General features: G+C 36.2%; 1 protein-coding gene across 2 annotated transcripts in view; it reads left to right on the top strand.

Moving 5' to 3' along the window:
• The window catches only part of Gria3 (glutamate ionotropic receptor AMPA type subunit 3), a 264,009-nt gene that overhangs the window by 172,395 nt on the left and 69,948 nt on the right, over positions 1 to 21,666 (top strand). For both annotated transcript variants that reach the window (XM_026413620.2, XM_026413621.2), the window contains exons 6-10: positions 8,237 to 8,398; positions 11,657 to 11,824; positions 16,060 to 16,164; positions 17,051 to 17,158; positions 19,022 to 19,228. In XM_026413620.2, coding sequence (XP_026269405.1) covers positions 8,237 to 8,398; positions 11,657 to 11,824; positions 16,060 to 16,164; positions 17,051 to 17,158; positions 19,022 to 19,228 — 750 coding nt within the window. The remainder of the gene's footprint in view (positions 1 to 8,236; positions 8,399 to 11,656; positions 11,825 to 16,059; positions 16,165 to 17,050; positions 17,159 to 19,021; positions 19,229 to 21,666) is intronic.

Genomic DNA, 21,666 nt, shown 5'->3' with positions numbered 1-21,666 from the left:
CATTATAAAAAACTAATCCACTCTTATTACACTTCTTATCACAACCCTGGCCTTCTTAAAAACTCTCTTAAATTCTGGATATTTTCTGGTAAACTCTGTTATATTAGTTCCTTGCTGAAGTTATCTGAAGAACCTAGTCTCAGTTTTCTGTACCTGTGTTTATGCATAGCACCCATAGAATCTATCAGTGTATGATGGGAAAGTAGCGGGCTTTGGGTCATGTTAGAAGGAAAAGAGGTGAACCATGAATCAGCCAACTACTAAATTTAGTGAGCATTTATCCTTTTGCTTCTTTGTATAGTCTTTGCACATCTATTTTACCTTTTACCTTCCAGATGCTTTGTGTCCATTTCTGTTACATTAGTCAATTCAGCCAGATGTTCCTTCCCATCTCTGGGTCTGCAAGGAGTTGGTTCAAGAAATTAAAACTAGCCAAGCACATGCCTGTAATCACAGCTACTTGGGAGGCTGAGGCAAATAAGTTGAAGGCCAGCCTGGGCAACTTGATGAGACCCTGTCTCAAAATTAAAAGGGTTAGGAATATACTCAGTGGCAAAGCACCTTAGGTTCAAACCCCCATTACCATAAAAGATAATAAATTAAAACTAGATATAGCTTGTGAACAAGAAAAATGCCCTAAAATATGATAGGAGGTAAAGTAGAATCAAGAGCCAGCAAACTCCTGCCCTACATGGAAAATATGGTCTACCAACATAGTATGCTCATTCCTAGCATACTACATCGTGAATATGCATTACTCAGCTCTGCCACATCAGTGTCTTTGCTGAAGTTGTTCAAAGATTCTAGTCTCACCCGCCTATATCTTACATAGTCTATTTGTGCATCTCAACCATTCAATCTAGAGATATGCAACAGAAAAAGTATTTTAAAATATATTTAAATGAAAGCAAGTGAACCAGGAGAAAGGCAATTCCTGCCATTTATAAAAAGAATTGGACTCCTAGTATTTCCCTCTTGCTACATCCTGCCCTTTCTTTGTTTACCCTTGTATATTTGGTGATAATCTCAGCTATATTAACATTTTTGGCTGAAGTTGTCTATAAAAAACCTAATGTCAGTTTTCTGCACCTACCAATTGTATTTACACATATTATTCATGGAATCTAAGTGTTATAGAAAAGATAATGTGCTTTGAACCATGTTGCATGAGAAGAGATGAACGAAGAGTGAACCAATTCCTGTCTGATACTCAGCACCCTTCTCTTACTTTCCTTTACTCTACCCATGACCTTCCACTTTCATTTTCTCTTTTTACTTCCCATGTAATCAGTGGCTGTTTTATTTCTTTTATAAATCATTGAGATTTAGCAAAATATTCTCAACTACAGGGAATTTGTCAGCTCAAATAAAACTTAGCAGCATTTATGGACAAATGAAATGCCTTAAAATGTTGTGGTTCAGTGGTAGAGCACTTGCCTAGCATGCACTAGGCACTGGGTTCAATCCTCAGCACCACATAAATCTAAAATAAAGATTTTGTGTCCACCCAAAACTAAAAAATAAGTATTTTTTAAAATGTTGTGATAAGAGGCAAAGCAATACACAAACCTTCCTATATCTGCCTTTAATTAAAAAATAAATAAATAAATTCTTTTAGTATTCTCCTCTTTGTTGTAACCACTCCTTTTATCTCCCTCTTACATTTGGGTATTTGTTGGTAAGGTCTCTTATATTGGTGTTTTTGCCAAAGTGGTCCAAATAGTGTAGTCTATTTTCTGTATCTGTAGACTAAATTTACACATTCTAAAAGAGAATCTAGAAATGTGATAGACAACACCACACACTTTGAGCCATGTTAGATGTGAAAGTGAACTAGGAGTCAGCCATCTCCAATCCATTAGTCATTCTTTCCCTCTTTTGTTGTATCTTCCAGTATTCTTAGTTTTATTTCCCCTTCTATGTTCCAAGTACTCAGTGGTCATTTCTGTTATGGTATTAATATAATGACATCAATGAGTTTGGGCCAAATATTCTCACCTGCTCTTCTGTACATAGTCAGCTCAAGAAGTAAAACCTAGAAAGTGAAATACCTTTATAAACAAGTGAAATACCTTAAAGTATTGTCATAGGAGAAAGGCAGCATCAAGTACCAGCCAACTCCTGCCATTTTTACAAAGTTTGTCTCCTGATATTCCTATTCTTATCATTTCCCTGTTCTTTTCATTTACTCTCTTCCCTTGTGGATATTTTTTTTTTTGCAAACTCTTTGCTAAAGCACTCCAGAGCCCAATGTTACTTGGAACTTGTATTGTCAAGTATCAGCAGTTGAATCTAGCCATATACAGTATAAATACAACATTTTCCAAAGCATGTTAGAATGGAAACAAGTAAACAATGAACCAGCTACTTCTGCCTCTTAGTTGTCAGTTTCCTTGTAAGTTTTTTTTTTATTTCATTCAATGACATTCCTGATTTTATTTTCTCCTTTTCCCATAAGGATATTTTATCATTTCTGTAGCATTAGCATCTTTTCATGGTTTTAGAAGAGGCTACACTTCAATACGCTCACCTTGAAGTCCAAGGTCAAGTGGAGAAGTTTAACTGGCATATAAACAAGTGAGAGTCCTTAAAATAATGAAATAACACAAAAGAGAACCATGAGCCAGTTAGCTCCTGTCTTTGCATCAGTTTATGTCTCCTAACTTCCATCATCCTACCACCATCCCTCCTCCACCACCACCATTTTATCATCTTTAGATTGCTTCCAAGGATTCACAGCCTCATCTTCACCACCTTCACTGCTATGGGTATCTTGCACAATGAATAATACTTAACAAGATAGTATAATATGTGTATTCTCTCAATATTTTTGGATGTTAATAAAGGAGGACCAGTAGTCAGTCATCTTCTGTCCTTGACTGAGATCCTAAAATCACTGATTCTCCTTTGTCCTATTTTATTTTACTCCATTTTACATGTTCTCATGCTGGGTAAATATTTCATGGTCACCCCACCCCCATCAGTATCTTTGCTCTGTTTCCAAACCTCATATACTATGGTTTTTCATAATATAATGTAGCAATTTGTGAAGGAAAATAGTACATGCTTTGCATGATTGAATTGTGGTGGAAAGTAGTCCAGGAGCCAGCTGACTCCTGCCCCTTATTCAGCAGTTCTCTTTAGCTTCCATTAGTATTAGAAAGATGGAAACTAGAGAGGGTGCTAGCATATGTACAAAGGTTTTAAAGAGACTTGGCCATAATATTCTCATTTAAGACCCTTTTGTGGCCAACTCTAAACAGAAATCTAGTAAGAGTTGTGAACTAGTGAAATGCATTCAAATAATTAGATAATAGGTGAAAGTGAACTAGGAGTCAGCCAAATTCCCCCAGCTAGAATTTTACCCTCTTAATTTCTACAACTTTCTGCCACCTTTTTCTTTTTATTTATTTACTTATATATTTATTTTAATTAGGTATATATGATAGCAGAATGCATTTTGATTCATTGTATACAATTGCAGCACACCTTTTCATTTCTCTTGTTGTATATGATGTAGTGTCGCACTATATGTGCAGTCGTACTGTATCTAGGGTAATGATGTCCATCTCATTCCACCATCTTTCTTGCCCCCATGCCCCCTTCCCCACCCTCCCTGCCCTTTTCCCAATTACAGTTCCTCCATTTATCCCATGTCCCCCTGCCATTATAGATCAGCATCCACTTATCAGAGAGAATATTTAGCTTTTGTTTTCTAGGAATTAGCTTACTTTGCTTATCATGATATTCTCCAACTCCAGCCATTTACCTGCAAACGCCATTATTTTATTCTTTTTAACTGCTGAGTGATATTCCATCATGCATATATACCACAGTTTCTTTATCCATTCATCTATTGAAGGGCATCTAGGTTGCTTTCACAGATTAGCTATTCTGAATTGATCTGCTATAAACATTAATGTGGCTGTGTTACTATAGTAGGCTGATTTTAAGTCCTTTGGGTATAAACTGAGGAGTGGGATAGCTGGGTCAAATGGTGGTTCCATTCCAAATTTTCCATACTACTTTCCAGATCGGTTATACCAATTTGCAGTCCCACCAGCAGTGTATGAGTGTGCCTTTTCCCCACATCCTTGCCAACACTTATTGTTGTTTGTATTCTTGATAACTGCCATTCTGACTTGCATGAGATGAAATCTTACAGAAATGCAAATCAAAACTACTGTAATTGCTAAAGATGTTGAATATGTTTTCATATATTTGTTGATTGATTGTGTATCATCTTCTGAGAAGCATCTGTTCAGCTACTTGGCCCATTTATAGATTGGGTTATTTGGGTTTCTGGTGTTAAGTTTTTTGAGTGCTTTATATATCCTGAAGATTAGTGCTCTATCTGATGTGCATGTGGCAAAAATTTGCTCCCAAAATGTAGGCTCTCTCTTCACCTCATTGGTTGTTTCTTTTGCTGAGAAGAAGCTTTTTAGTTTGTCTGTCACCTTTATTTTTCTTTTTTATCATTCATATGTTTGAAGGTCACTTCTATTATGTTAATGCCTGAACAGAGTCTTTGAACAGTCTTAGCCTCAATATTCCTCCTCAAGGTCTCTGTGTAGCCAACCAATAAGTGAATTCTGGAAAGAGTCATAGACAAGTGAAATGTCTTAAATTAATCAGACAGGTAGATAAAGTGAACCAGTAGCCAGCCAACCTCTCCCATGAATCAGAACACTTCTCCTAACTTCCATCATCCTACCATTTTCCTCCCTGCCACTACCATTTTATTTCCTTTTTATATACTCTGTGTGTCTTATGGTCTCCTGTTCTGTTTTAGTATCCTTACACTGGTTTCAGAGATACATGGTCTCAATAAAAACACCATGAGCATTGTATGTGCCCAGCCCAGTGACTAGAAATCTAACAGTACATTATGGAAAAGTGTAGGGCCTTAAAATTTAGATAGCAGACAAGGACAGGAGACTTACTATTCCTGCCTTGAGCCAGCACTCTTATATTCTCCTTTCCTCTCACTGTCTCCCCTTCCTTTATTTCCTGGCTACTTATATTGTGTGTTTGCTGGTCAACTTTGTTATTTTAGTTATTTCACTGAAACTGTGATTAATCTCAGGCATCAATTCACAACTTTGCCAATTATAGTTGTATATGACAATGGACTCTAGCAGCTTGTTTTAGAAATAATGAAAAATGTAGTATTTTTTAAAGCATAATAGATATAGGATTTATAGATATAGGAGGCAGAGAAGGAGCCAGCAAAATCTTCCTCCTTGGCTGTCTACTCTCTGCTAACTTCCTTCCTTTTACCACTGACCTCTTCCTTTTTATTCTCTTTTGACCATCTATAGTCTACTGATCATCTCTTTTAGTGTCTTTAGAGAGGTTTTAAGAGACTGGGCCTGGATTTGACCATCATGAGTACTCTGGTTCTCCAGACTAAGGAGGAAATATAATAAGAGTATGGATAGGTGCGATGCACTAAAACAATGAGAGTGTAGGAAAGCTATAATTCCAGTTCTTGAACCTTTAGCCAACATTCTGTCCTAACCTCCATCTTCCTAGTACTTCACAGGCTTTAGGAAAAAATCCATCCTCAATTATCTCAACCTCAAGGACTGTGGGTTGCTGCAGCTAAATGCCAATCACCAAAGTGACATTCAAACCATAGAATCTGACAAGAGATTATGAACAAGCAAAATGAGCATAAATAGGTCATAGGTTGAAGTAGTATCAGGATCTACCCCTTGCCATTTAGCAAAAAGATCTGTCCCTTAAACTCTCTAAATATTGGTTATCCCTTTTTTTTTCTACCTCACTTCTGCTTTCTTCACTTTGTCAATGGGGCTGTGTTAGTGATTTCTGCATATAATACCTAATAAGCTTTCAGGACAAGCAGTAAGAATTAGTAGTATAGAGGACCTGCAGGCCAGAAGAACAGGTTGAAGTGACCACCCTACTGCATTTGATTTGTGCAGCTGTGGACACATGTCATAGGGCAAAAACATCCAGTCTGAGGTGGAAGTTTCTCAGCAAACCCATGTTTTGTGACAGATGTATCTGGGAATAAGTTCGGGCACATTGAAGATGATTGAGGGCAAATCTCACTTCTAGGCCTTATAGCAGAAGTGAGATTTCTGGAATCAATTCTCCCTCTGTCTGTACTTTTTTGTTATTTTTATTTCACATTTTAACATGCTATGGGTTTTACCTAAATAGAAGTGTATTGTTTATCAATGTCAGATATACCACTTTCTGATACATCCTGTGATTATTGACCCTGGAAACCAGGATAGTAGTAAAAACATTCTCAGCTCCTTTCAAGAAAGGGAGTTCCACTTTTCTAACCTACAAAACACAATAGGCCAAGCACCAGAGCGTACTCCCTTCACCCTAACAGCAGGTAGGTGTACAGTTGGTCAACATTCTTGTGTAATATTTGTTAACTGCGAAATATGATTTGGCACAGTAAATGAATTAAAGCTATGCATTGAAGTTTTATCCTTTGTTATTTATTTGTATGTATATTTGGAGAATGGGAGTCGGTTAATGAGTTTAAGCATCAACAGTAGTCTCCAAGGTCACTTCTCTATTGATTTTAGTACAGAATATAGCAAATGAGAGAATATACTGAGTCGTAGTTTCCTTCATGAAGGAGGCCTTTGGAAGAAAACTCATTATAACAAGTTAATATTAATATTTAAAGTACTTTGTTGTTATCAGAAAAGAGGGGTGATTCTCAGTGATGCAAAATAAACTATTTGGCTCTTTGTCCAGTCTTTTTTGATTCATCACACTTATGAAAGGGAGAAGAAGGGGGATGAAAGTAATAACTGAAAAAAACTGTTCAATTAAAATATTTTTGAAGACTACTTACTCATGTAAAGAAATATAAAAGGCAAGAAATGGAGGTGGAGTGGCTGGACAGACACACAAGGGGAGCTTCTAAATAGTGGTTACATTCACCTGTCAGTTTATAAATATTCATCACATACACACTTAAAGATATGTACATTCTTCTGTATTATTATACTTCAATAAAATGTTTTTACAATGCAAAAAAGAAAACTTTAAAGAATTGATGGGGATTTTGGTAATACTGATATAAACATTTATCAAAACTCACTGAATGATACATTTAAAATTTGTGCATTGTATTGGGTGTAAATGTTGCCTCAAAAAGAAAGAAAGAAAAATAACTGTATATAAACATTGAATTCTAGTTAGTGACCTGCATGCTGAAGTCTTTAAGAGTGAAGTGTACTAATGTCTACAACTTATTATGAAAGAATTCCAAAACTAAAACAGATTGATGGATGGAGATGACAATATTAATAGTAGAATCTGATGTTCACTGCATGTTTCTTTCAAAATTTCTGAATATTAAAAATTTTTATATTAAAATACTTGGTGGAATCTACAGAATGGAGGAAGAGTTCTTCTCATTTCTTTATGAATAGAAACCTGGCTTCAGTCCATTAAGGGCCTTAATGCATTAACAGCAAATGAAAGCAGGAGATAAGTAGCCAACAGAATTAGCAGAAATTTCTGAGTGAAGTGTCCCAGATGACAGCAATACCCAATGGAGCTGGTGTTGCCCAGGTGGAGATGGCTTAGGTGTGAACCCTGGGGAGAGTACTTCAGAAAGATTAGGTGACAGAGACACCAGATGGTAACCAGAGCAAATTAAGAAGAAAATGGTGGATGTTATACAGATGTCAAGACTCATTTGTGGACACATGTAAGACATACCCTGGGGTTTATACCATCATATACAACCAAGCTGTCAGTTTCACTCATTGGTATTTTTGTGAATCACAAGTGTCTAAAGTACTCATCACTAGAATCTGAAGCAATCTACTGTGTTTGGCACATTAAGCTGAAGAAAAGGTTTTTATAACCCTTGTTAGGGTTAAACTTGTTCAACATCTTCCAGTTTCATAAAGCATTATATTTTTATTAAAATAAGAAAAACTGAAAATATAGGTAAATGAAACAATATTTGCTTGAAGTTGTCACTTATGTTTGTCCATATAGCAGCTACACTAAATAAAGTCAGAGGCACTAAAATGGAAAAATGCATATTTTCTCCATCATGTCTATTATTTCAGAAACCAAGAATTAGTTCCATATCCAAGGCTTTCTTCATTGCTAATATGCGACCCTAGAGAAGGAACTTTTAATTTCATCCTTAACACTTTAACAGATATGGTGAGTAGAAATACATAACCCTCACAATCATGATTTCCTTTCAATGTCTTTCCAGGGTTTTACTGACATTTTGCTGGAAAGAGTCATGCATGGGGGAGCCAACATTACAGGTTTCCAGATTGTCAACAATGAAAACCCTATGGTTCAGCAATTCATACAGCGCTGGGTGAGGCTGGATGAAAGGGAATTCCCTGAAGCCAAGAATGCACCACTAAAGGTAATGTTCCATGGCATGTAGAAACCTACGGCCAGCTTTTCAAAGCATTTCCATTTGGCCTATACATACTTATAGTCATCCTGTGATCAAGTGGTCTTCCCTTAGAAGTAATTCAAAGATGGAAAAGAAAAGAAAAAGAAAAACAGAAAACTGCAGGTGAAAACTAAATCTCCAAATAAAGAAGGTATAGATAATGAGATCTTTTCAAATCCAGTGTTCAGGAATAATTTAGCTTAATTTTTTAATGAATTTCATTTATAATATATTCATAATAATTTATGATATTATAAGAAACTGAACCAGGCAAAGGGCAAAGGCAGTGGGAATAGGTAAGGAAGATTGATAGTCTGAAACTGAAAATTACATTTTACATTATTTATGTGATTGCTTTGTATTAATAAATTCCATGAATCTCAGAACACCCAAGTGAATTATACTCTAATACAGAGTATGTGTGTGTATGTATATGTATATATGTATCTTGAACAGAAATGTTTCTTGCCTTCAAAGTATCTTTAAAAATAATTAGACTATCTAAGTTGCTCATTTTCACAAAATCAAGACAAGACTATTAAAATCAGAAAGTCATTCTTAAACTGCACAATTTTATGTGTTCCCCTATGGCTAGAAATCTTATTATTTAAAACTCAGGAATTAAAGCAGATAAATTAAGGGGAAATTATTCATATTACACAAAAGATCCTTCAAATGTATTTTTAAGTAACTCATTCCCTCATTGTATTGGTTCAACTATGAAACTGACTTTAAATTCTTCCTTCTTGCTACAATGAAAGAATGTACCATGCTTGTAAAATAAGATGAGGGGTCAAGTAGAGTCAAGACCCTGCCCTAAAAAATGAAAGGGGGAATCTCCTTTCTCATGTCAAGATACTCATCCTAGCATCCTTTCTCTGTGGCAAGAATAAAAATGAACAGTAGGGAATATACACCAGAGAAGACAAACATTCTGTACCACCAGTGCAGATCCACCCTAAATGGGTTATATTCTGGAAATGTGAGTTAAACATAATTGTTCCATTCAGTTGTCATTTGCTAGTTAAGTGGTACCTCATGGTTGTAGTGATTATTATATGCCAGACTTTTCCAAAACAGCTTGTTTTTAAAACATTCTGCCCTGTGACCAGATCACGTGTCTTAATTTGGTTCAGTAAATATGACCACAATCCCAATGTGGAATCCTGTGTAATTAAACATTTTATAACGTACTAAGTTGGTATTTATCCCCCTACTCCATTTAGGTGAACTTATACAAATTTAGATTTTCATTAAACTACCTATGGCACTGCTTTAGGACTCTTAGATATATCAGGTAATAGAAAAATGAAATTCATCTACTCAATACTGTAGGGGATGCCTAGATTGTTCCAGGCACTGTGTTAGGTACAAGAAAATGGACAAGGGTAAAAAAAACACGAAAAAAGATTCTGCAGAGAAGTTTATTCCAGCTCTGAACTTGTAGAAAAGAGAAGACAATCTCAGTTCTGGATTATCCATCAATAATATCTGAAAAATACAATGTAAGCTTCCAGAACCAGCTGAGAAGAAACGTTCAGGTTTATAAGTAAAACCCTTCTGGAATGGTTGAATAGAGTGTTACAACTTTCATATTATTTCTGCTTAGTACTACTTGAATTAGACAAAAATACTACTTTAAAAATTGGTGTACAATGAATATGCCACAGTGAAACCCACAAATCTGTATAATTAATATGTATCAATAAATGTGTAAATATTTCTATACATTTAGAAGAGCTCAGAAAGATATTTGTCATAGTTCAAAATGGTCATATTACAGGGAATAATGAAAATGTTTTATTATTATTGTGTAAGTCAGTGATATATAATTAAATGGGACAAGCAGCTAAACATGAAAACTAATGTACAATATTTTTGATTAGGAAATAAAATTGTCTAAAGTTAACAATTGTCCTAATGCTGAATTTAGCCTGTATTTTATAAATGTTTCTTCTTATGACTGTCTTTTTTTTGGAGGGGCACATTCTAGTGCATGGGTAAGTAGAAACTGAATAAAGTCAAAAATTAAATAGCTCTTTTGGAATGGCTTGGGAAGGAATTAAGATTGCTGACAATTTATGCAGTTGACTGGAAAGAAAATCACCACTATGCTGCCTTTGTGTACTGCAAGGATGGGCAGGCAGACACAAAGATTTTTCTTCATGAAAGAACATAATGCCCCTGCTATAGTCATACTTGATGTTTACTTCTGAAAGAAAAGTAACATGAGAAAAGTCAGAAAAGTAAATTGATAGTTGTAGAGGCACAATATATTCACTCCCAATTGTATTTGGACATTCTATATAGAGAGAATTCCCTCTAGGACATTTTCTTACATTTAAAAAAAGTCAACAGAATTTTATATTCTACCAGTATATGTCACCCCTGCAAAACAGGGGCCAACTTATTTTAATCATACTTTGTTGATCCATTTAATGAAAATGCATCCACCATTTCAAATTGCAAATAATCAAATCCTTTGTATTAAGACACTGGCCTCATCCCGAATTGAGCATATCAACATATCCAAGAAGAAGAAAATAAGTGTTCTTGCCTGAAAGAGGTAATATCATAAAGTATTGCCTACAAATTGTCAACGTTATCAGATTTAAAACTCAATAACAATTGTAATTTTCTACAATTGAAAACCAGCTTTGGTCTTTGCTACCCCCCAGGAAACAAAAACTGATTTATTGCTGGCCAGAGGTCCTAGCTTGCTAGAAACACGGACCAGACAGAAATGATTAATGTTTTCCTCCAAATTAATTTCAAGCTGTCTAACTTAGCTATTTCCATTTTCCCCTAAGTAAACACCAGATCTGAATTTTCTATTACAAACAGCAATAATCCATTCTTGCTTTAGGATATGCTGTTTCCTCTCCAATCTATACATGCCATCCTTTAACTTCACAAGCATTTCTTTCCCCATAAAGGACCTGGCCTTTTAGTAGTCGCTCACTCAATATGAAACACAATATTGAGGCAAGAGAGAGATTCCCTTGAGCAATTTAATCTTAATAATCTTAACACAAGCACACATGTGGTAAGAAGCATCATTCTGGAATGAATCAAAGTCAGGCTTGCCCACAGAGATCTCTTGACTCAAATAATTAGGATAACTTGTAGAGCAAGAGATGGAGACAAATGGAAATTGTAAGGAACAAGGCAAGTTTTGAGGATGTCATTTGTCATGATGTCTTATTTTCCATGCATCCATTTTAGTATACATCTGCGTTGACACACGATGCAATACTGGTCATAGCAGAAGCTTTCCGCTACCTGAGGAGGCAGCGAGTGGATGTGTCCCGGAGAGGCAGTGCTGGAGACTGCTTAGCAAATCCTGCTGTGCCCTGGAGTCAAGGAATTGATATTGAGAGAGCTCTGAAAATGGTAAAGACCATAATGGGCTAGTGGGCTGGAGGGGCCTTACAAAAAGACACAAAAAGAGGAGAGCTGCCCCTCTAATCCCAGTGGCTCAGGTGGCTGAGGCAGGATTGCAAATTCAAGGCCAGCCTCAGCAACTTAGTGAGGCCCTAACCAATTTAGGGAGAACCTGTCTCCAAACAAAAAATAAAAATGACTGTTGGTGTTAACTCAGTGGTAAAGCATCTCTGGGTTCAGTTTCTAGTACCAAAAAAAAAAAAATGAGACCACAGTTTTTAAAAATGCCACACTAAAAGGAATAGGACTAGAGATACAGAAAGGATGAACATGGGTATATATTCACCAAAATCTAGAACCCTAAAAGTAGGAGGTTCTACCTTAAAGTTTGAAAAAATGGTAAATTGGGGTCAAATGAATTTTGAATAGCAAACAGAACTTGGTACCCTCAAAAGTTATGGAATGAATATGCAAATAACTTCCATAATTCAAGCCTTCCAGAAATATGACATTCCTCAGTGAGACTTGTACATTTTATAAGATTGTTCCTAACTTCAAGATAGACGTGACAAAGGACAATGGCATCCTCAGGCTCATCCAACAAATTATTAACCTGAATAGACTGAGAAACTGAGCCAGTGTGATAGTATTTCTGTTGTCAAAAAGAACACTTATACTATTCTACATGGTGGAATGCAGGAACATGATACATTTCTAGACCTACTTAAGAGGCTTTTGACCAATGCGACAAAGAAAAAGCCTAAAGAAAAGTACAAGGAATCAATGGATAGACAGTCAAATAGGTCACTTGTTTTTAGTATTTACTGGGTAGGAGATCATTTAAGGCTTCAAGCAGTGTCCTTTGAACAGATTCCATTATTTACACTAGGAGCAGCATCACCCATTCATTGCAGCTTTCCAAGCAAGAGCTCTTTCCTGAATATTTTGCTTTATCGCCTGCCACATGTGCCTGCATACATTAAAATGAGCCTTCAAGAGTACAAGAATCTCTTATTTCTACCTAATTATCCTGATGTTTGGGACATCCAAATGAACAAAGAGATAGGCAATGATAAGATAATTCTGTGCACAGCCCAGCAACGAAGAATTTGTAGCGGCCTCATAACGTACATCATTTTGTGTAGTTGGCTCTCTTGCTGCCACCTTCAATTTGCCAAGTTGGAAGCATTCAATCAAAAGGGGTTAGTAGCCCCTGTGTCTCTCTCCAAGAAAGAGATATGACTCATTCTCCCATCATGCAGATTTTTATGTCATTATGTCAGTTCCCTAACAAATGCCCTAAGTGTAGTTTTATGGAGGTAGCACTGCACAATTTTGAAGAGCAGTTAATTAAATTCAACCTTCATAGCAGTTACAAGATTTGTATTGTCAGGTGAAACATAATGATGAGTGAAATATAAAACTCCCTCAGAGTGAATCAAAAGGAGTTTTCATCAACAAAGGCTCAAGAGACAAGAGTCAGCATCTCCAATTGACTGCCCATTCATGACACAAACAACTACCTTCCCCAAACAGAAAACTGACCACCATAATGAAGGATAATAAATTAATTTGTTTAGAAGAAAATGAGTTGCTCATACAATTATACATAAATGTTCCTGCAGGTCTAACTTACTGATAAATCTCCATCTATAAGCCAGGTAAATAACCTTCCTCCCCAGGCCTTAATGACTCAAAGCACTCAACCAGAAGGATCCTTCTCCTCTCTTTTATAGGCCAACCTCTTTCTAATGCTCCAAAGAGTCTCAAAAGCATCAACATTTCCCAAAAGTAGACAGTGCTTCAGTAAAATTGCACTATTCAGGAGGTCTGCAAGTGAGGCTAGTCTGAAGTATTAAATGTTTTATTGCATTAAAAGAAATCTCTTTTTACTTGAGTTAATTAAAAGTGAGATTGCATTATGCAAAAACATCCCTCATTGTGACTAGCACATAGTTATTTCTCAATAAATCATTCCCTTCCTTGAAAGAAATCTGGCAAACAAAATCATTGCCTGATAGAGGACCCTAAGGGGCCTGTTTTAATGAATATATAAGCATGCCACTCATTCAATAAATATTTATTAAGCACCTATGACTATGTATCAGGCTTAATATTAGTATGCAAATTTGAAAAGAAAGGAGGGGAGCTCACGTTTAAATTGTTAATATGTAAACAAATTCTTTAAAATATCTTAAAGCCACTGGCTTTTGCACAGTCTACTGAGATATCTATCACAGAGTCTAAGTCATTTGAATACAAATTTATGGAACACCTGCTCTATCTCAGGCACTGTCTTATTTGCTGAGAACAGGAAAAAAGAATGACTGTCATCTTGGGGTACTTCCTATCTAGGAGGGGAGCCAGAAATACATGGGTGATTAAATTAAGTTCTATGCAGGGTGCTATGGATTAAAGAAGGGATCCCACATGGTGGGAAAGTATAACTGACATTGAATACCAGACCATCAAACATTTGAATCATGAGGTCTGGAATGTTTTAAACAAAATTTCAACTGAACAATTCATAAATCCCATGCAGATAAGCTGAATCTTTAGAAATATACAATTTTCAATGAAACTTGAAGCCCATGGTATTTTTCAGTAATGAAAGATTTTCTTAGTAAGTTTCTTTGCCATTGCCTCTGCCCTGCCTAACTCCTCTCCTACAATTTAGATGCTCAAAATGGAATATAAAGAGTTCATCATGCATTGCAATATTTGTCACTCCTACTCTAACTGAAAAAGTAATTTCTACTTCGACAAAGTTCCTCTTCTTTAACCAGAAGTGTAACGTCACCCTTTTTTGCAGGCACAGGTTGACAACAGTGCTTAGGTTTGTTGCGTCAGATAGGCATTCATCTTGTTTCCAATTACTCACATTGTAGCACTTCTCTTTCAACAAGAATTCCATAGACTCCTACCAGTAAGCAAGCTCCTTTCCCTTTAAAAAAAATGTTCCCTAATATTTGAGATCAATTTTCCCTTCTGCAGCACAAACCTATTATCACCTTCTTAGCAGTTTCTCATTTTCTCTAAATGAGGGGGGAAGTTATTCCATCCTTTTATCCTGAGAAAATAAAACAGATTCTCTTTCTTTAAAGCAAAGTTTTGACCCTTACTCATGAGATGAGTAATGCAAGTGGTTAACAGTAATGACTCATATCTATAAAGGGTCTTTCATCCAGTGTCCCCATACCATAAAAACAACTAAGGAACTCTCTTCACTTAATAGGAGTGGCCTCTTATTAGTTCAAAATAATGGGGCTGAGGTTATGGCTCAGTGGCAGAGCGCTTACCTAACATGTGTGAAGCACTGGGTTCAATCCTCAGCACCACATATAAATAAATAAATAATAAGGTCCATTGACAACTGAAAAATTTTTTTAAAAATAACGTGCTCAGGCCAAGGAAATATTGTAGCTTAAATGTGCATTTGACATCCCAAGCAGGAGTTCATATTTCTAATACCTATGATTTTCTAGTGCCTCATATTCTTGAACCCCTAGAGTTAACAATGGTCATAGGTTAAATAAGAGGAAAAGCTTATTCCTGACACTGTATAACTGGTAAATATATAACCCTCTCCAGAAACAACTAAATTCATTTTAATAATAATTAATATAGTTAGCATGCATAGCAATGCTTACTATGTGCCAGACACTGATCTAAGCATTACATATACATAACTCATTTAACCCTCCCAACAACTACTAAGATTTCCCATTTTACAGATTAGGACACTGAGGTTTAAAAAAAAACATTAAGAAATGTGCCCCTGAATCATCCAATTAGTAAGTTGTGGTGCTAGATGAATTCAAGGTTTTCAAAGTCCATGTTATTGAAACAAAACTTTATTCAGATATTGGAAATACTAAGATACAGCCATCAGACTCAAGGAACTCATGATTTAGAAGAATGCATTAACCTAGTTCAGGGAGTAGCCTGAAGAGTATTCTTAAGAGGAAGGGACTAATGGAAATGTCAAGTCCTTGAAAAACTGGTGGTAGAGCTCTCACTCACTCACACCCACACCAAACTTTATAACTAAAAGCCATACTGAGAAAATACTGCAGAGGAATTGAAGATCTGTATAGACTTGATCTGGTGGATAGAGCACAATGTCTCAGGATAGAAATTCTCTAAGATTTCAAAATTTGTCAGTGGACCTCATCCCAGAGACCTATAAGGCAATAAGGCAGTGGTACTTTAAATTTTCGTACGTTTTTTTTCCTTTTTGCCAGGTGCAAGTACAAGGAATGACTGGAAACATCCAATTTGACACTTATGGACGTAGGACAAATTATACCATTGATGTGTATGAAATGAAAGTCACTGGCTCTCGAAAAGTAAGTAACCAAAACAGACATCCAGAGAAAAAGTCTCTTAGAAGGTGACACTAGTCAGATGCAAAGAAATAGGTGTTAGGAAACAGACACAAAACAAATTCCCACACTTCATTTTTGCCCTTCCATCCCATGAGGAGTATAGATAAAATGCACACGTTGCTTTGTAATCAGAATGATACTTTTTTTCATTTTAAAAGGAGGATTTCACTCTGAGGCTGGTCCTGTAAAAGTGATAGACTCACAAGTTATTAACAGCTTCCTACAATAAAGGGAAAGAATCACAAATTTCATAGGATGCTTTTATTTAAACAGAAACTTCCAAAGTACATATGGTCTCAGGAAAAATAGTAATAATAGAAAAATGGGTCTCCTATTTTTCCAACTCACCTACCAAAAGGATTCTGGAAAAGTACCTTTCTCTATAGCTGAACTCTACATGATCAAATTTGCTTCTATCTTACTAATAGTTGAACTGAGAAGGAAGCAGGAATTTAGTAGATATTTAATAAAACCTCAGAATATAAAATATTTAGCATCATGTCTAAAAGATAATCACTGATTTCCCATCCCTACCTTCCAGCTTTCCTATGATTTGAAACAAAGGATTTTTCTGATTCAGGAATTTAAAGGGGGTAAGGCCAATTATCCTACAATGGGATAAATTATGTCATATAATATCAGAGTGAGATGGAGGTGGAAACCCCCAGGACAGTACATCTGTGCATCTGTGTTGGAGTCCTTGTAGGACAGAGGAAAACAGGACATCAGTCCTTGTAAAAGTCAAGCTACTAAAAAAAAAGTTTCATTTTACAATAGCACTTGAACTTCATGCAGTACTTTTTGAGTGAAAAACAGGCATCCAAGTCAAATGTCTGCTCTGTTGTAGGCTGGCTACTGGAATGAATATGAAAGATTTGTACCCTTCTCAGATCAACAAATCAGCAATGACAGTGCATCATCAGAGAACCGGACCATAGTTGTGACTACCATTCTGGTAAGTGTGAACCAAGAATAGGTAGGCTTTCTGTACATTAAGATATCTGCTTCCTATAAAGTATCATTTAGCCAATGGAAAAAATGTAAAGAGTTCAAGTAGTGAAAACTTCCAACAGGGCAGATCAGGAAACCCTCACAGTATTTTTGCCATGATGATGACTAGCATGCAATTTTTAAAAAGAAAGAATAAGAATAATTCAGAACAAGTTCAGATATCATTCAACTCCTTTGCCCTATCACACTCCCATAGGACTGATGCTTCATCTGGACTTGAAATCTAATTCTTCATTGTGGGGGAGGCAGCATTGTGTAGACGAGAGAGTACATTGGGGTTCTAATATTAGAACTCTTGCTAACCTCTGTAATCGTGCAAGTCACAACTTCTCTGAGCTTCAGGTTGTTGTTGTTTTTTAATACAAAGAATAGGTATAATAGCAATCTCCTACCCATGTAATAAGACCATTTCAAAGCACAATTTGCCACATTAAAGTTTTCCACAATGAGCTGGGGCTGTAGCTCAGCAGTAGAGCACTTGCGTAGCATGCGTGAGGCACTAGGTTCGATCCTCAGCACCACATATAAATAAATAAATAAATAAAGGGTTCTGGGGTTGTGGCTCAGTGATATAGCACTTGCCTCACATGTATGAGGCACTGGGTTCGATCTCAGCACCACATAAAAATAAATAAATAAAGATATTGTGTCCATCTACAACTAAAAAAACTAAAAAAAGGTAAGTAAAGATATTATGTCCATCTACAACTAAAAACAAATTATTTTTTTAAAAAAGTTTTTCACAACATTCAAAACACTATTAAGATGATGTGAGATAGTAGAAGGGAGATCACTGGAGTAGAGGAAGGGGACTGATTGATTGAGAGGGAGGGAGAAGGGATGACAAAAGGGAGGAACAGTGGAATGAAATTGACCAAACTATGCTATGTACATGTGTGAGTATGCCACAGTGAATTTCACCTTTATGTGTGTGTATGTGTGTGTATGTGTGTGTGTGTTTATGTGTGTATATATATGTATATATAAAGCACTAATTTTAAAAACTCTAAATAAATAGAAGGAAGACCAGTAGAGGAAGGGTATGGGAAGGGAGAATGGGAGGGAAAAAGGAAGTACTGGGGACTAACATGGAGCAAATTATATTCCATATTGTATGATTACATCAAAATGAGCCCAAATATTATATATAATATGATAATAAAGCATGCAAGATAGTATTCTTGATTAATTTTAAAATGTTTTTCTTAAAAGCTGGCTTGTTTTCATTAGAAACCTGGGTTAGAAACAAGTATGGCACTAGGTATGAAAGTCTAATTAGCTGAACATAGACTTGGCTGAAGTTGACCTTTCATTTAAACATATATATCAAATACTCACTTTGTCCTAGGTACTGTACTAGGCCCTGTGGATAGAAAAATAAATAAGCCATAGACCCTCATCTTCCAAAGATCATAGTATGTTCCTATGACTTGGCCCATATGAATGTGGTTCCTACCTGAGAAATCAAAGGAAGTTCACTTTCATGTAACTAAGGGAGATACCTCTACCCAATTTGACTAAATCAAAGACTTTACCAGTGAAAACTAGTCCTTCTTTCAAACTCTAAAAAAGAACTTAAATCTTTCTCTACTTCCTTAAATCATTAGTTAAGGACTCCAAGGAATATGTGACCCAATGAATAGTCAATTGAGGCTCTTCTGCTTATTAAATGGAAAAAAAAAGAAGAAAGCCCTTTTTCACACACCAAACCTCAAAAGCTACAGAGGGAAAAAAATCATTACTACATTTACCATGTCTTAGAAAAATGTATAGGAGTAATCATTTGATCTCCTTTTTGTATCCAAAGGAATCACCATATGTAATGTATAAGAAAAACCATGAGCAACTGGAAGGAAATGAACGATATGAAGGCTATTGTGTAGATTTAGCCTATGAAATAGCCAAGCACGTAAGAATCAAATATAAATTGTCTATTGTTGGTGATGGGAAATATGGCGCAAGGGATCCTGAAACTAAAATATGGAACGGCATGGTTGGAGAACTAGTCTATGGGGTAAGTATTTTTCAACTCTGTTTGCATTAAACTCTATACTTTTCAATTAAGAAAGAAGATAGGAGATTTAATCTCCAATTGCAACATTTTTGCAACTGTTTAGCGTTCATAAAATCTGTAAGAAGAATGTTTTCTTCTAAAGTTGAAGTCTGGCTGTGGATATAGCCCAGTGGTAAGAGCAGTTGCCCAGCATATATGAGGCACTGGGTTTAATCCTCAGGACCACAAAAAAACATAGTTGAAGTCTGTAAAGGTAGTTCATCAAAAGTAATCTTTTGGGTAACAAGATTATTCTACTAAAAGAAAAGTAGAATTGGGGAATTTTATTTGGCAACATTAAGCACGACCTGCCCTCTATTGAAAATCTATTCCTTCTGTGTTCCCTATCTCAGAAAGCAGAATCACTTAACCACATAGTTGCCTAAGCAACTTTGCCTAAGCAACTCCACCAGCTTTCCTCATCATTCCCTTCATATCTGGTCAGTAACCATATATGAATTTTTCTTTTTCTTTTTTCTTTGTTTCTTTTTATTTATTTACTTACTTACTTATTTTTGGTGTGTGTATGTGTGGTAGGGATTGAACCCTAGGGCACCAACCCTAACCCTTTTATTTTTATTTTGAGACAGGATCTTGCTAATTTGCTTACGGCCTTGGTAAGTTGCTGAGGCTGGCTTTGAACTTGTAATCTTCCTGCCTCAGCTCCTAAGCAGCTGGGATTACAGGTGTACATCACTGTACCAAGTTGAATTCTCATTTTAAATCTCTCAAATCTAAATACATCCTTCATCGCCCACTATCATCACATTAGCTAAGATTTTTTACTGATTCTCAGTCACTTAACTGTTACCCTTGCCTCTGTTTTTATAAATCAGATTTCCACATTATTATAATTTCTTACCTTAAAAATCAGAATAAAACTCAGATTCTTTAGCATGGAAAATAAGGCATTTCATAGTCTAGCACCCACCTACCTCTCTAGCTTCATCTTTTACAATTTCCCCTTCACACATTCCAGCTGTAGCAAAGTATGTGCTGTTCTCTTCATATACTTGAGCTCTACTCAGGGTATATCTGGAAATGCATTTGCCTCTCTTCAATCAGCTACCACCAGCTACTCATCCTCTAGAACTCAGAGATGATACCTTTTTCAAGAAGCCTTCCCTAATCTGACCTATGCACCTGCAGTTTGGGTTAGGTGTCCCTAATTTTTGTTTCCTTCTAGTACTTTTTGTATTCATATAGTACTTCTAAACTTGTACTGTAATGATCAACTTACAAGTTTACCTGTCCTACTAGACTATGAACTATTTAAGGACATAAGACATATCTTATGCATTTCAATATCCCAGAGCCTGGAGCATAGAATTTAAATAAATACTTGAATGAATGAACAGAATGTCTCTACCAAGTGTTTGGCCTAGGGCCAAATGCAAAAGAATACTGATAATTAAAGCTTTTTAGAGGGGCACAGTGGTATCCTCAGAGCTCCTCAGTCACTTAGTTTTAAATGGTTTTAGCCTCTGATTGGAATCTTAGGCAGCCCAATGAGGCATTCAGAGATAAGCAAAACTGGGCACAAGAACTGCCCATTAGGTAAACAAGTCACTAGGGAACTAATACAATTGCAGGCAGAGGCAAAGGTTGGTCCCTATATAGACACATAAGGAAAAGACAAAGGAATATAATGGGTAGGCAATACTAAGTCCTAGCTGATTTGAAGCAAACATATAGGTTATCTATAGGACTGAGGTTTAGGAAAAGGACTTGGGGCTTGAGATGGGAACCAATGAGAATAAGGTGTAGCTCTCCAATCATAAAAGCATACTGGGGTCACTAAGTCTTTGGAACAGCCCTTTGGGAAGAAGTACAAAGGCAAAAGCTCATTTCTAAAAATAAGGGCACAGAAAGGGATCTAAGATTTAAAATGAGACTGGGCCCCAGTTATCAAAACTGGGGCACCATCCTCTAGCCATATAAGCAGCAAGGCAAACTGATCCTCATTCTCCATCTATGGGGCTGGGAACCAATCATGTCTTAAGTCAAGGTTGGTCCGTCCTAAGAACTGGCACAAGACTGAGTTATAGATGAAATCCAAGTGATCAACGAGTGAAAAAGAGAAAATCTAATTCCAGAGAGAGCTGAACAAGGGGCAAATCACCTGACATGATTTCTGAGGACCCTGAGAAGCTATGAGCCATCTTGACACAGCTCTAACCTCTCACTTTACCATTTAGTAATAAGGACTTCTCTTTCTGGTTCTTCTCCCCAATACTCAAGATCCAAGAGATCTTTCCTTGCTTACAGTTCACCCTTGCACTTAGTACATTCCCTGCTACATAGTAAAAAGTCACTTTTTTCTTTTAATGAATGAATAGCTGGCAAAAGTGATGCCTGGGAAACAATCATGTATTATTATCATCATCACATGTAAGTTA

This window comes from Urocitellus parryii, chromosome X (genome assembly GCF_045843805.1).
Source record: "Urocitellus parryii isolate mUroPar1 chromosome X, mUroPar1.hap1, whole genome shotgun sequence".
NCBI classification, from domain to species: Eukaryota; Metazoa; Chordata; class Mammalia; order Rodentia; family Sciuridae; genus Urocitellus; species Urocitellus parryii.
The sequence above is the reverse complement of the archived record's forward strand: the minus strand, read 5'-3'. Positions and strand labels throughout refer to the sequence as shown.